Below are 16499 nucleotides of genomic sequence, written 5' to 3' on the forward strand. Positions count from 1 at the left end.
CTTCTCGTTTGAACACGATTGACCCGCTCGTCTCTCTGCGCAGGAGCCCCTCATTGTCCAAGTGAGCCATGGTGGAGTACTACCAGGTACTCGGCGTACACAAAAATGCAACGCAAGCCGACATCAAAAAAGCGTAAGTGTGCTCTTTAATGACATGTCTCCGGAGAGGAAATACTTTCCTCGTTAGTCGACCACAACAGAGGAAGTTTACGTTCTTCTGCTTATTCAGTGTGAAATTTGTCTGTGAAAAGAAATTATTATTTACAGGGTTAAAAGTTGTGTTCCTACAGCAAGCGGTGTAACCCGAGTGTGTCACAGTCTAGTGTTTCCCAATATTTATTGAGCAAATTCAGTAATTTGTTTCTACAATAAGATGGTCACAAGTGAGCTGCAGTAATATTATTTCACAGTAGGGGTGTGAATTGCCTAGTACCTGACGATTCGATTCGTATCACGATTCACAGGTCACGATTCGATTCGATACCGATTAATCCCGATACGAATTTATAAGTCGATTGTTGCGATTTTTTTCCATTCATATTTAGAAAATACTAATCAGTAAGCTTGTAGAGTGTAAGATTTATATGAAAATGTATTATTTATTTATCTGAAATTTCAGTCTTATAGAGGTTGTAATCTGTTTCATGTTTGAACAGCATTAAAATAAAAATATTAAGGCTTAATGTGCCGTTCATATAACATTCTTCCATGCTCAAGGTGTGAATCCTAAAAAAAAAAAAAAAAAAAAAAAAAATCGGTTCTGCCGATTATTGAATCGATTCGAGAATCGCGCGATGTAGTATCGCGATATATCGCCGAATCGATTTTTTTTGACACCCCTATTTCACAGAGTTTAGAGAATGCATGCCCAAGTGTTGCTATAATGTAGTTCAACATGTTTTGTTTGTTTTCAGATAACCTGTCATTATGTTATATGTCGCTGTAGTCTATTGCGATGACACTCCCTCCACAATTTTCAATATGAAACTGCATTGTCATTCTTTACCACTGAGTCATATTGAAACTTGTGAGGTGAGTTATTTCTATTTACATTATTTCTCTGGTACACAGCTGTTTTAAAAGATACCTAGGAAGATTAAAAAAAAAAAAAAAAAAGGCAAATTTAGTGTTACAAGTATCCTAATCAATGCAACCCTAAAAATGCCTAACATTGCTTATATCACTAGATTAAATACTAGGAATGTCATGATAATGGCAATGTTGCGATATTAAAAAACTGTCACGATATCTCATCGTCATGTCACGATATTAAACGGATACTTTACTTATTTAGCCATTTTTGGCAGTTAAACATTAACATTTTGCCTATAATAAATTTGATATTTTCATTATTTTTCATGTACAATTAATACCTTTTAAAAACACATTTTGCAACTTGCCGTCGACTGAAAATGACATAAGGCTCAGGTAACCAATCTCAGCTCGGCTTGTGAATGTCACATGAGCAAACCTAGAAAACAGTTGAGCTGTGATTGGTTACCTGAGCCCTTGTGATGTCATTTTCAGTCGACAGCAAGTTGAAAATGCAAAAATAATGAAAGTATCAAATTAATTATAGACAAAATATTAACTTTTTATTGCTATAATGGGCTAAATAAGTGAAGTATCCCTTTTAAAAGCAGCACATTCGTTCAAAAAGTGAAGTTGTATTCCATTTGTACTGCTCTAGCACCCTCTGGTGGTTGGTTTATTAGTGTATTTTAATTTTAATTAGGAATGTTTTGGCCACTGCGGTAGTTATCACCCCCATAAATCAGTTATAGCAGCAAATATTTTTCAACATCTCCATCAAAAACATTACTTTTTGCCCGCTTCAGCCGAACACAGCATGGTGAACCACATAGATCATGATACTTTGCGCTGCTGAGCCAATAGAAGCAAATGACAATAATGTGACACAGTATTGTTTGATTTGTTCTTTTTTGTTTTTTAAATATTGCCAGCCTCTCCACATTACCATAATAATGACAGTATTGTGAGGTTTTAGACTGGGCTTCAGTGCCATTTTGTGACATCTTAGAGTATTGACCAGCTTATCAGTGCACCCACTTAAGATTAGATCTGCTCTTTATCACCAACTGACGCACAGAGCAACTGTGACTTTCCAACCAATGAGCCGTAAGCGACTCGCATACCCTCATGTTTTGTCCGCCTCACAAACAGGCGACTCAGCCAACACTGACCTCGACCTTTTCTCAGCTCGAACGTGCGTTTGTTACTGTGTTCCAGCTACAGAAAACTGGCGTTAAAGTGGCATCCGGACAAGAACCCCGAAAACAAGGAGGAGGCCGAGAAGAGGTTCAAAGAGCTGTCTGAGGCTTACGAGGTGCTCTCAGATGGTGAGAAGGACGACGACGTTAAATCAAACGCAACAAAACGTGCCTGATTGACGTTTCCTTCAAACATTTCCGTCTTTCTCGTCATCCCCACGTAGAAGACAAGAGGACTGTTTACGACAAATATGGTAAAGAAGGGCTGTCTGCAGGAGGAGGCGGTGGAGGAGGTAAGGAGATGAACACGCCCTCATTTGTACACACGCGTCTATTTTTTTTTTTATCAATAAAATAGCATTTTGTACTGACAAATAATAATGATGCTCTAATATTAGTTTTTCTTTTAATATAGTAAAAAAGAAGTGACAAAAATGCATATAAATACCTCCCACAAAGTGATTTATTTGTTTGAATCAGAATGGTCAAATTTGAGCCGGGAAAAATCCTCCTCAAAATTGTCAAATAAATAAATAAAAAATGATAAATGTTTTTTCTTTCATTTGCCACACAGGCTACAACAATCACTTTGGTGACTACGGCTTCACATTCCGAAACCCCGAGGACGTCTTCCGGGAATTCTTTGGCGGCAGAGATCCGTTTGCAGATTTATTCAGTAAGTGTGCACCTTTGCAAACGGGGGGACTACAAACATTCATCTCCAAACAACAACAACAAGACTTTGTTTGGGTTATCCAGGTACATTATTGGATTGGGGCAAATAGTAGCACTGAACGATTTTTAAAAATAATCTAATTGTGATCCCCCCCAAGTTCCTCTTGAAGCCTTAAATGAATCTGTTTTGGTTTTAGGGGCGGGGCTTGTTCTGAATAAAGTCAAATAAACCATGAATTAAAAGTCAGCCCAAGCAAATTGCGAAAAATATTGATGACTATGAAACACAAAGTTTAAAAATAATCATGCTAGGGCTTTGGCCATTAATTTGACTTTATGGCTCCTTTCTAACTGAACTTGTGCTGGGGTGGAGTTTAGGACTTGGGAGACAGCACACACATTCCCGAGGATGCTGCCAAACATTAAGTATCTCCTCTGTTGGAGCGCCATTTAATTTGCCCTTGGCGCGGTTATTAAATCCCATTAAGAGGCAGAAATCATCACTCATCATCATCCCCGGCCACCGCGAGACAGCCGATGATGTCACAAGCCGCGTATCAGACGTGTACGACGACAGCGGCAAGAGGAGGCCGGCTGGTGGCGAGCCCGCTCGCGCGGAAGGCATGCAGGCTGGACGGCCCGGGCCAGCTCTAAATATGGAGCTGGGCCACAGGATGAATGCGTGCGTCGACATAATCCGGCTGGAATGCTGTCCAAAATAGCCACCGTGTTCAAGCGCCAGCAATAACGGCGGCACGTGGAAATACACTGGTCGCTTAAATGTGGACCACATTTTTCAGTTGAGCTTCTTCGGGTTTGTCGTATTCCGTGAATGGCAACAAAGCTGTCTGCACATATTTTGTAATACTTGAGTTCCAAATGGGAAAGAAAAGTAGGACAGTTTGGCCTCATTTCTCCTCTGGCGCCCTCTAGAGGGAGCACACAGCTAATGCAGTTCTGAGATGTCCTCAGGGTAGATCTTTTTATTGTCTGAGGTTGAGTGAGACGTTCAGAAAAAATTAGACTTTCAACACAAAACTGAGCTTGTAATGTGATTTTTTTTTCTTTCTTTTTTCAGACAATGATCCATTCAACGACTTTATTGGGCACCCTCGCCACAGGGGGGCCACCCGAACCCGGACAGGAGGCGGAGGACTCTTCGATATCGGGGGGTTCACGTTCGACTCAGGTGCGTACGGGCCATCCCTAACGAATGTGTTGACGCCCCTTTGGCAAACACGCCCGTCCCCTATGTGAAGGTTTTAACGCATTCGGTGACATGGGCGGCAGCGGGTTCTCCTCCTTCTCGTCGTTTGGCGCCGGAGGAGGAGGAGCCGGAGGCGGAGGAGCGATGGGCAACTTCAAATCGGTGTCTACTTCGACAAAGTTCATCAACGGCAGAAAAATTACTACCAAGCGGTATGTATTGCACTTATTTAGAGGCAGAAACTGGATGGCTGGATTTCTTTTTTTCAGAATATTTAATACCAAGTATAAATAAATTAATAAATATAACCTTACTATGCACATACAAATGCACATATTTACTACAACAACAAAAATCAGCCTTAATATACATAGTCATTTAACAAAATGCATTACTAATACTATATATGGATGTTTTGGGGGGAAAAAATGCCTGACATGTTCATTATTTAAAAAAACAAAACAAAAAAACCCGCCTTACCATACATGGTAATGGGTTTTTTTTCGTTTTGTTTTTAAAGACACCTTAATATACATGGTCATTTAAAAAAAAAAAAAAAAAAAGAAAGCCTAACTATACATGGTCGCTAAAAAGAAAAAAAAAACTCACGGTACATGATCGTTTTTTTTGTGTTTTTTTTTAAACATGCCTTAATGTACATGATCATTTACAAAACAAAAACAACGGCTTACTTATTTATACATGACCGTTAAAGAAAAACTCCTTTTTAAAAATGCTTTACTATACATGTTTAAAAAAAAAAAACTCACAATAAATGGTCTTTTCTTTTTTTTTTTTTAAAGTCGCCTTAATATACACATTTAAAAATAAATAAATAAATAAAATAGGCTGGATAGTGTGCCCTGAGGACCAGGGTTGAAAAACACTGTACTATATTATATTTTTTTTAGTATACATGGTCGATTAAAAAAATAAAATAAACTCACCATACATGATCGTGTTTTTTTTGTTGTTGTTTTTTTTAAGACGCCTTAATGTATATGGTCATTTAAAAAAACCAATGTAAAAACACTTGATTTAAAAAATAAATAAATACGATACATGACGTTTTTGGTCCACCCCCCCCACAACGCCCCCTCCAAGACGCCTTAATGTACATGGTCATTTAAAAAAAAAAAAAAAAAAAACGCCTTACTACATGGTCGTTAAAAAAAAAAGACGTCTTACTATATACATATATATACACATGGTCGTTTAAAAGTATAAATTCTTAAATACCATACTCAACTCTGCATTACTTCACTGGCAAATGTTTGATATTATTTGGCTTCTTTAATAATGGTGAATCTATTATAGAATAGTCAGACCAGTGGTGTCCAAACTCTGACCCGGGGGCCATTTGCGGTCCTCCAGCCATTTTTAAGCCTCCCAAAGCATATACTTGTACGAAGAATGACATCTGCTACTAATACATTTGTCTTACATACTGTAAAGCTTTTCAAAATATGCAAATGACCTGTTCGACGAGTAATGGTGTGTGCTTGTGGACAGGACGGTGGAGAACGGGCAGGAGCGCGTGGAGGTGGAGGAGGACGGCCAGCTCAAGTCGCTGACAGTTAACGGTGAGGAGCAGCTGCTACGACTGAATGACAAGTAAACGTGCCGTTTGACAGTCAAACACCCGAAAGCACCGCCTGTGTCTGCTGTTGCAGCCTCTCGGAGGGAGTAGCCTCTTTTTTTTCTTTTTTTTTCTTTTTTTTTGTTGTTGTTGTTGTTAGCTGCGTATTTATTTCCATTTTGTTCAGAGTCGTTCGGTTCAGCTCAGCACACGCACAAAGCAACTTTAGACATTTAGTAATTTGTATTTGTATCCTGTTCAAATCCATTTTTTAATTTTTAATTTTTGGCATGTCAGGTGCTTTAACACGTTAAGTCAGGGTCAGGCAACCTGTGGTGGGGATTTCACTTATGAAATCATATGAAATTTCACTGTCACTGTTTGGCGAAAAAAGCAAAGAAAAAAAAGCCCCACAAATGGTTCCTCGGCCCTTTCTTAATTCTTTGTAACTTCACCTCGCTAACCTGTTATCATCATGTGTGAATAACATGTAACTTTTTTTTTTTTGTTATGAAAAGCACACCGCATGATCGGACTTTGCTCTTGCCATTTTGTACTAGGAATGCCATTGATTAACACCATGAGGAATGTTCAATAAAACTTGACTTGTGGTTGTGTTAGAAGGTTGTTGCAAGTTGCACCGTGTGTTTTCTTGTCACACTTTGATTTGGTTTGACACGTTGCTTGGAGACTGACTTTGGTTTTAATGTTTGTCATCATCATGTTTTGTGTGTGTAACCTAATAACTCATTTGTTCTTCTCAGTACAGGCGACTCACCTTCACCACTTAGACTGCCTGCGCTTTCTATCCCACCCAACAGCCACTTTATTAGGCACATGACATCAAGAAATTCTGCCTTCATTTAAGATTTGGTTACTGGTTTTTAAATTAAAATAGTAAAACGTCAAATGTCTTAAGTAAAATTAACAATTTTAGGCGCTAAAACGGTCAAAACAAAAAATGGCTTACAAGTGTTTTGTAGAGCAGCACTACCACCTTGTGGCGGTTTGTAGGTAATGCTGCAGGTTTATTCTCATACAATGCAGTACTTTATCTGCTTGGTAAAGCATAACCAAACCTGAACAGTATTACGTTTTGTAAAAGGCACCTTTTTTTTTTTTTATTACCTCTCCCCCCGCCAATAAAAACAAAAGTGAATAAATAAACAAAATAAAAGCGTCTTCGAATGTTCCCTTGGAGGCTACCATTTTCACTGAGTTTGTAAACAGTACGCCATCAAAAACAAGCGCATGAAGGCACGTATTTTGCTTTGTTTTGTGGAGAATTCCTGCATGCTTGTGTTTGCAAGGTCACACACCGGCAGACTCGCACAGGTTGGCATGTTGACACAAGGAGCACCAGTGATGACGATGACGGCGGGTAGGTCAGCCTGGCTCAAGCAAGCGTCCGTCAATATCAGCCACGCATGCGCACTGCTGTTGCTAAGCGACCCTGGAGCCCTGCACGACACAACCAAGCCCAGGCCGACATCCGCAAACGATTATTTCTGACCAAAAAGCATATCTTACTGTTTATAACATCACAAATTTATGCGGTGTCATATTTGTTTTCATGAATTATGTAATATTGATTCTTGAATAGTGATTTATTTCAGATACCTCATGTTTTAAATTGTTTCCATAGTGCTGCTAGCCTATAATGACAGCCCCTTTGAAGACAAAAGCGACAAATGAAAAGCACTCAAGCCAGTATTTTGCTTTTCAAACGTGAATGGCTGGACTAAAAAAAAAAAAAAAAGCAGCTTGTAATTATCAAGACTCTTTGATATTGTTGTTTTTGTTTGTGTGAGTTAATTAAATGATGATGGATTGCTCACCCCCTCATATTGAAGGCCATCTCATCACCCAGGTAACCGCCTCATAATAAGACACATATTGATCCTGTGGAGAAAAGCATGGTAGGAATAATGTTGCAGTGATAAATATCCCTCCCTAAAAAAAACAACAAAAAAAAGCCGTTTGCTCCCACAGGTAAGAAACGCAATATGGCCAACAAAGAGCTGTCACCGTTGTCCAAACGGAGCTCGGAGAGCATCTGGCCTTGTGGTTTTTTTGTTTTTGTTTTTTCCCTCCCTCGCTTCCTTTGCGCCTCCTTAATTACACGACACAATGGACGAAATTGGCCTGTAATCTGGCGCCGTCATTCGTCTCCCCGGTGCTGCCCCTAATTCAATATAAATGGAAATGAACTGCAGGGAACACTAAGCAAATTCCATTTTATTTACATGACTAATCGCAGTTGAATCAACCGCATGAAATATGAATGGACAAGCGCAGGTGTGTGTTGCTATCCATCTTTATCCAACTAGCTTGCAAGTTAGCTAGCTGCATGGTGCTGGTGTTTGATGATCATCTCGGTTTTAACAGCTTTGCTGCCATCTTGTGGCAGTGGCGTAGCAACATTCACAGGGGCCCCAAGCAAGAAGGGATTGGGTGCCATTTGTGGTATCGTACGTCATTTTAAAATTGCACTTCTGCGCCTTGAATCGTCATTAATTGTGCTTGATTCAAGTGACTTATTTTGTTTTAGTTTGTAAAACTTTAGCAAGAATCCATTCTTAGTTAGCCAGAAAACAGGAAAATAAAATTATTAATCGCATGGTCGTTTAAAAAAACAACACCTTAATGTTTTTTTGTTGTTGTTTTCATTAAAAAAAAAAAAAAAAAACGTCTTACTAAGTTACTTGGTCGTTTAAATTTTTTTTTTAAAAAGCCTTACTATACATGGTCGTTTAAAAAAAAAAAACAAAAAAAAAAAAAAAAACGCTTTACTATACATGGTCGTTTTCTTTCCAAAAATAAAATGCCTTAAAATACATGGTCGTTTTTCTTCCAAAATAAAACGCCTTACTATACATGGTCGTTTTTTTTCAAAAATAAAACGCCTTACTATACATGGTCGTTTTTTTTTGTTTTTTTTTTAATAAAATGCCTTACAATACATGGTTGTTTTAAAAATAAAATAAAACGCCTTACTATACATGGTCTTTTTTTTTTTTTTTTTTTTCAAAAAATAAAAAGCCTTACTATACATGCTCGTTTTTTTTCCAAAAATAAAACGCCTTACATGGTCGTTTTTTTTTTTTTCGAAAAATAAAACGCCTTTCTATACATGGTCGTTTTTTTTCCAAAAATAAAACGCCTTACGATACATGGTCGTTTTTCTTCCAAAATAAAACGCCTTACAATACATGGTCGTTTTTTTCCCAAAAATAAAACGCCTTAAAATACATGGTCGTTTTTCTTCCAAAATAAAACGCCTTACTATACATGGTCGTTTTTTTTCCCAAAATAAAACACCTTACTATACATGGTCGTTTTTTTTCCAAAAATAAAACGCCTTACTATACATGGTCGTTTTTTTTTTCTTCAAAAAATAAAACGCCTTAAAATACATGGTCGTTTTTGTTCCAAAATAAAATGCCTTACTATACATGGTCGTTTTTATTCCAAAATAAAACGCCTTACTATACATGGTCGTTTTTTTTCCAAAATAAAACGCCTTACTATACATGGTCATTTTTCTTCCAAAATAAAACGCCTTACTATACATGGTCGTTTTTTCCCCAAAATGAAATGCCGTACAATACATGGTCTTTTTTTTTTTTTTTTTTCAAAAAATAAAACGCCTTACTATACATGCTCGTTTTTTTTCCAAAAATAGTATAGTAAGGCGTTTTATTTTTGGAAAAAAAACGACCATGTATAGTAAGGCGTTTTATTTTTTGAAAAAAAAAACGACCATGTATAGTAAGGCGTTTTATTTTGGAAAAAAAAAACGACCATGTATAGTAAGGCGTTTTATTTTTGGAAAAAGAAACGACCATGTATAGTAACGCGTTTTATTTTGGAAAAAAAACGACCATGTATAGTAAGGCATTTAATTTTGGGAAAAAAACGACCATGTATAGTAAGGCGTTTTATTTTGGAATAAAAACGACCATGTATAGTAAGGCGTTTTATTTTGGAACAAAAACGACCATGTATAGTAAGGCGTTTTATTTTTTGAAAAAAAACGACCATGTATAGTAAGGCATTTTATTTTTAGAAAAAAAAACGACCATGTATAGTAAGGCGTTTTATTTTGGAAAAAAAAGACCATGTATAGTAAGGCGTTTTATTTTTTGAAAAAAAAACGACCATGTATTGTAAGGCGTTTTATTTTGGAAGAAAAACTACCATGTATTGTAAGGCGTTTTATTTTTGGAAAAAAAACGACCATGTATAGTAAGCCGTTTTATTTTGGAAGAAAAACGACCATGTATAGTGAGGCGTTTTATTTTTTGAAAAAAAATGACCATGTATAGTAAGGCATTTTATTTTTAGAAAAAAAAACGACCATGTATAGTAAGGCGTTTTATTTTTGAAAAAAAAAACGACCATGTATAGTAAGCCGTTTTATTTTGGAAGAAAAACGACCATGTATAGTAAGGCGTTTTATTTTTTGAAAAAAACCGACCATGTATAGTAAGGCGTTTTATTTTTGAAAAAAAAAAACGACCATGTATAGTAAGCCGTTTTATTTTGGAAAAAAAACGACCATGTATAGTAAGGCGTTTTATTTTGGAAGAAAAACGACCATGTATAGTAAGGCGTTTTATTTTGGAAAAAAAACGACCATGTATAGTAAGGCGTTTTATTTTGGAAGAAAAACGACCATGTATAGTAAGGCGTTTTATTTTGGAAGAAAAATGACCATGTATAGTAAGGCGTTTTATTTTGGAAGAAAAACGACCATGTATAGTAAGGCGTTTTATTTTGGAAAAAAAACGACCATGTATAGTAAGGCGTTTTATTTTGGAAGAAAAACGACCATGTATAGTAAGGCGTTTTATTTTGGAAGAAAAATGACCATGTATAGTAAGGCGTTTTATTTTTGGAAAAAAAAACGACCATGTATAGTAAGGCGTTTTATTTTGGGAAAAAAACGACCATGTATAGTAAGGCGTTTTATTTTGGAATAAAAACGACCATGTATAGTAAGGCGTTTTATTTTGGAAAAAAAAAGACCATGTATAGTAAGGCGTTTTATTTTGGAATAAAAACGACCATGTATAGTAAGGCGTTTTATTTTGGAAGAAAAAAGACCATGTATAGTAAGGCGTTTTATTTTGGAAGAAAAACGACCATGTATAGTAAGGCGTTTTATTTTGGAAGAAAAACGACCATGTATAGTAAGGCGTTTTATTTTGGAAGAAAAACGACCATGTATAGTAGGGCGTTTAATTTTTGGAAAAAAAACGACCATGTATAGTAAGGCGTTTTATTTTGGAAAAAAAAAGACCATGTATAGTAAGGCGTTTTATTTTGGAAGAAAAATGACCATGTATAGTAAGGCATTTTATTTTGGAAAAAAAACGACCATGTATAGTAAGGCATTTTATTTTGGAAAAAAAAGACCATGTATAGTAAGGCGTTTTATTTTGGAAAAAAAAGACCATGTATAGTAAGGCGTTTTATTTTGGGAAAAAAACGACCATGTATAGTAAGGCGTTTTATTTTGGAATAAAAACGACCATGTATAGTAAGGCGTTTTATTTTGGAAAAAAAAAGACCATGTATAGTAAGGCGTTTTATTTTGGAAGAAAAACTACCATGTATTGTAAGGCGTTTTATTTTTGGAAAAAAAACGACCATGTATAGTAAGCCGTTTTATTTTGGAAGAAAAACGACCATGTATAGTGAGGCGTTTTATTTTTTGAAAAAAAATGACCATGTATAGTAAGGCATTTTATTTTTAGAAAAAAAAACGACCATGTATAGTAAGGCGTTTTATTTTTGAAAAAAAAAAAGACCATGTATAGTAAGCCGTTTTATTTTGGAAGAAAAACGAAAATAATACGCCTTACTATACATGGTCGTTTTTTTCCAAAATAAAACGCCTTAATATACATGGTAGTTTTTCTTCCAAAATAAAACGGCTTACTATACATGGTCGTTTTTTTTTTTCAAAAATAAAACGCCTTACTATACATGGTCGTTTTTTTTTCCAAAAATAAAACGCCTTACGATACATGGTCGTTTTTATTCCAAAATAAAACGCCTTACTATACATGGTCGTTTTTCTTCCAAAATGAAAGGCCTTACTATACATGGTCGTTTTTTTTCCAAAATAAAACGCCTTACTATACATGGTCGTTTTTTTTTCTAAAAATAAAATGCCTTACTATACATGGTCATTTTTTTTCAAAAAATAAAACGCCTCACTATACATGGTCGTTTTTCTTCCAAAATAAAAGGCCTTACTATACATGGTCGTTTTTTTTCCAAAAATAAAACGCCTTACTATACATGGTCGTTTTTTTTCAAAAAATAAAACGCCTTACAATACATGGTAGTTTTTCTTCCAAAATAAAACGCCTTACAATACATGGTCGTTTTTTTTTCTAAAAATAAAACGCCTTACTATACATGGTCGTTTTTTTTCCAAAAATCAAACGCCTTACTATACATGGTCGTTTTTCTTCCAAAATAAAACGCCTTACTATACATGGTCGTTTTTTTCCAAAATAAAACGCCTTAATATACATGGTAGTTTTTCTTCCAAAATAAAACGGCTTACTATACATGGTCGTTTTTTTTTTTCAAAAATAAAACGCCTTACTATACATGGTCGTTTTTTTTTCAAAAAATAAAACGCCTTACTATACATGGTCGTTTTTATTCCAAAATAAAACGCCTTACTATACATGGTCGTTTTTCTTCCAAAATAAAAGGCCTTACTATACATGGTCGTTTTTTTTCCAAAAATAAAACGCCTTACTATACATGGTCGTTTTTTTTCAAAAAATAAAACGCCTTACAATACATGGTAGTTTTTCTTCCAAAATAAAACGCCTTACAATACATGGTCGTTTTTTTTTCTAAAAATAAAACGCCTTACTATACATGGTCGTTTTTTTTCCAAAAATCAAACGCCTTACTATACATGGTCGTTTTTCTTCCAAAATAAAACGCCTTACTATACATGGTCGTTTTTATTCCAAAATAAAACGGCTTACTATACATGGTCGTTTTTTTTTTTCAAAAATAAAACGCCTTACTATACATGGTCGTTTTTTTTTCAAAAAATAAAACGCCTTACTATACATGGTCGTTTTTATTCCAAAATAAAACGCCTTACTATACATGGTCGTTTTTTTTCAAAAAATAAAACGCCTTACAATACATGGTAGTTTTTCTTCCAAAATAAAACGCCTTACTATACATGGTCTTTTTTTTCCAAAATAAAACGCCTTACTATACATGGTCGTTTTTTTTCAAAAAATAAATGCCTTACTATACATGGTCGTTTTTGTTCCAAAATAAAACGCCTTACTATACATGGTCGTTTTTATTCCAAAATAAAACGCCTTACTATGCATGGTCGTTTTTTTTCCAAAATAAAACGCGTTACTATACATGGTCGTTTCTTTTTCCAAAAATAAAACGCCTTACTATACATGGTCGTTTTTTTTTTCCAAAATAAAACGCCTTACTATACATGGTCGTTTTTTTTTTCAAAAATAAAACACCTTACTATACATGGTTTTTTTTTTCTTCCAAAAATAAAACGCCTTACTATACATGGTCGTTTTTCTTCCAAAATAAAACACCTTACTATACATGGTCGTTTTTTTTCCAAAAATTAAACGCCCTACTATACATGGTCGTTTTTCTTCCAAAATAAAACGCCTTACTATACATGGTCGTTTTTCTTCCAAAATAAAACGCCTTACTATATATGGTCGTTTTAATTCCAAAATAAAACGCCTTACTATACATGGTCGTTTTTATTCCAAAATAAAACGCCTTACTATACATGGTCATTTTTATTCCAAAATAAAACGCCTTACTATACATGGTCTTTTTTTTTTCAAAAATAAAACGCTTTACTATACATGGTCGTTTTTTTTCCAAAAATAAAACGCCCTCCTATACATGGTCGTTTTTGTTCCAAAATAAAACGCCTTACTATACATGGTCGTTTTTATTCCAAAATAAAACGCCTTACTATACATGGTCGTTTTTTTCCCAAAATAAAACGCCTTACTATACATGGTCGTTTTTTTTTCCAAAGATAAAACGCCTTACTATACATGGTCATTTTTCTTCCAAAATAAAACGCCTTACAATACATGGTAGTTTTTCTTCCAAAATAAAACGCCTTACAAAACATGGTCGTTTTTTTTTCTAAAAATAAAACGCCTTACTATACATGGTCGTTTTTTTTCCAAAAATCAAACGCCTTACTATACATGGTCGTTTTTCTTCCAAAATAAAACGCCTTACTATACATGGTCGTTTTTATTCCAAAATAAAACGCCTTACTATACATGGTCTTTTTTTTCCAAAATAAAACGCCTTAATATACATGGTAGTTTTTCTTCCAAAATAAAACGGCTTACTATACATGGTCGTTTTTTTTTTTCAAAAATAAAACGCCTTACTATACATGGTCGTTTTTTTTTCCAAAAATAAAACGCCTTACTATACATGGTCGTTTTTATTCCAAAATAAAACGCCTTACTATACATGGTCGTTTTTCTTCCAAAATAAAAGGCCTTACTATACATGGTCGTTTTTTTTCCAAAATAAAACGCCTTACTATACATGGTCGTTTTTCTTCCAAAATAAAACTCCTTACTATACATGGTCGTTTTTTTTCCAAAAATAAAACGCCTTACTATACATGGTCGTTTTTTTTCAAAAAATAAAACGCCTTACAATACATGGTAGTTTTTCTTCCAAAATAAAACGCCTTACTATACATGGTCGTTTTTCTTCCAAAATAAAACGCCTTACTATACATGGTCGTTTCTTTTTCCAAAAATAAAACGCCTTACTATACATGGTCGTTTTTTTTCAAAAAATAAAACGCCTTACAATACATGGTAGTTTTTCTTCCAAAATAAAACGCCTTACTATACATGGTCGTTTTTATTCCAAAATAAAACGCCTTACTATACATGGTCGTTTCTTTTTCCAAAAATAAAACGCCTTACTATACATGGTCGTTTTTTTTAAAAAAATAAAACGCCTTACAATACATGGTAGTTTTTCTTCCAAAATAAAACGCCTTACTATACATGGTCGTTTTTATTCCAAAATAAAACGCCTTACTATACATGGTCGTTTTTTTTCCAAAAATCAAACGCCTTACTATACATGGTCGTTTTTCTTCCAAAATAAAACGCCTTACTATACATGGTCGTTTTTATTCCAAAATAAAACGCCTTACTATACATGGTCTTTTTTTTCCAAAATAAAACGCCTTACTATACATGGTCGTTTATTTTCAAAAAATAAAACGCCTTACTATACATGGTCGTTTTTCTTCCAAAATAAAACGCCTTACTATACATGGTCCTTTTTTTTCCAAAATAAAATTCCTTACTATACATGGTCGTTTTTTTTTCCAAAAATAAAACGCCTTACTAGACATGGTCATTTTTCTTCCAAAATAAAACGCCTTACTATACATGGTCGTTTTTTTTTTCAAAAATAAAACGCCTTACTATACATGGTCGTTTTTTTTTCTTTCCAAAAATAAAACGCCTTACTATACATAGTCGTTTTTTTTCTTTTCAAAAATAAAACGCCTTACTATACATGGTCGTTTTTTTTTTTTTTCCAAAAATAAAACGCCTTACTATACATGGTCGTTTTTTTTCCAAAATAAAACGGCTTACTATACATGGTCGTTTTTTTTCCAAAAATAAAATGGCTTACTATACATGGTCGTTTTTTTTTTCTAAAAATAAAACGCCTTACTATACATGGTCGTTTATTTTCAAAAAATAAAACGCCTTACTATACATGGTCGTTTTTTTTCAAAAAATAAAACGCCTTACTATACATGGTAGTTTTTCTTCCAAAATAAAACGCCTTACAATACATGGTCGTTTTTTTTCCAAAAATAAAACGCCTTACTATACATGGTCGTTTTTTTTCCAAAAATAAAACGCCTTACAATACATGGTCGTTTTTTTTCCAAAATAAAACGCCTTACTATACATGGTCGTTTTTCTTCCAAAATAAAACGCCTTACTATACATGGTCCTTTTTTTTCCAAAATAAAATTCCTTACTATACATGGTCGTTTTTTTTTCCAAAAATAAAACGCCTTACTAGACATGGTCATTTTTCTTCCAAAATAAAACGCCTTACTATACATGGTCGTTTTTTTTTTCAAAAATAAAACGCCTTACTATACATGGTCGTTTTTTTTTCTTTCCAAAAATAAAACGCCTTACTATACATAGTCGTTTTTTTTCTTTCCAAAAATAAAACGCCTTACTATACATGGTCGTTTTTTTTTTTTTCCAAAAATAAAACGCCTTACTATACATGGTCGTTTTTTTTCCAAAAATAAAATGGCTTACTATACATGGTCGTTTTTTTTTTCTAAAAATAAAACGCCTTACTATACATGGTCGTTTTTTTTCAAAAAATAAAACGCCTTACTATACATGGTCGTTTATTTTCAAAAAATAAAACGCCTTACTATACATGGTCGTTTTTCTTCCAAAATAAAACGCCTTACTATACATGGTCCTTTTTTTTCCAAAATAAAATTCCTTACTATACATGGTCGTTTTTTTTTCCAAAAATAAAACGCCTTACTAGACATGGTCATTTTTCTTCCAAAATAAAACGCCTTACTATACATGGTCGTTTTTTTTTTCAAAAATAAAACGCCTTACTATACATGGTCGTTTTTTTTTCTTTCCAAAAATAAAACGCCTTACTATACATGGTCGTTTTTTTTCTTTCCAAAAATAAAACGCCTTACTATACATGGTCG

At 34.4% G+C, this 16499-nt stretch overlaps 1 protein-coding gene across 3 annotated transcripts in view; it reads left to right on the forward strand.

Annotated features, from left to right (window-relative positions):
• dnajb6b (DnaJ heat shock protein family (Hsp40) member B6b) overlaps positions 1 to 16499 on the forward strand; it is a 133164-nt gene that overhangs the window by 2934 nt on the left and 113731 nt on the right. For 2 of the 3 annotated variants that reach the window (XM_077509391.1, XM_077509390.1), the window contains 7 exons: positions 44 to 133; positions 2251 to 2360; positions 2456 to 2524; positions 2806 to 2907; positions 3985 to 4095; positions 4166 to 4325; positions 5626 to 5696. In XM_077509391.1, the coding sequence (XP_077365517.1) occupies positions 69 to 133; positions 2251 to 2360; positions 2456 to 2524; positions 2806 to 2907; positions 3985 to 4095; positions 4166 to 4325; positions 5626 to 5696 (688 nt within the window). In that variant the 5' untranslated portion in view covers positions 44 to 68. Of the gene's footprint in view, positions 1 to 43; positions 134 to 2250; positions 2361 to 2455; positions 2525 to 2805; positions 2908 to 3984; positions 4096 to 4165; positions 4326 to 5625; positions 5697 to 6461; positions 6789 to 16499 lie in introns of those variants that run through there. The other variant, XM_077509392.1, reaches the window with a different exon arrangement.

Source organism: Festucalex cinctus, chromosome 20, assembly GCF_051991245.1.
Source record: "Festucalex cinctus isolate MCC-2025b chromosome 20, RoL_Fcin_1.0, whole genome shotgun sequence".
NCBI lineage: Eukaryota > Metazoa > Chordata > Actinopteri > Syngnathiformes > Syngnathidae > Festucalex > Festucalex cinctus.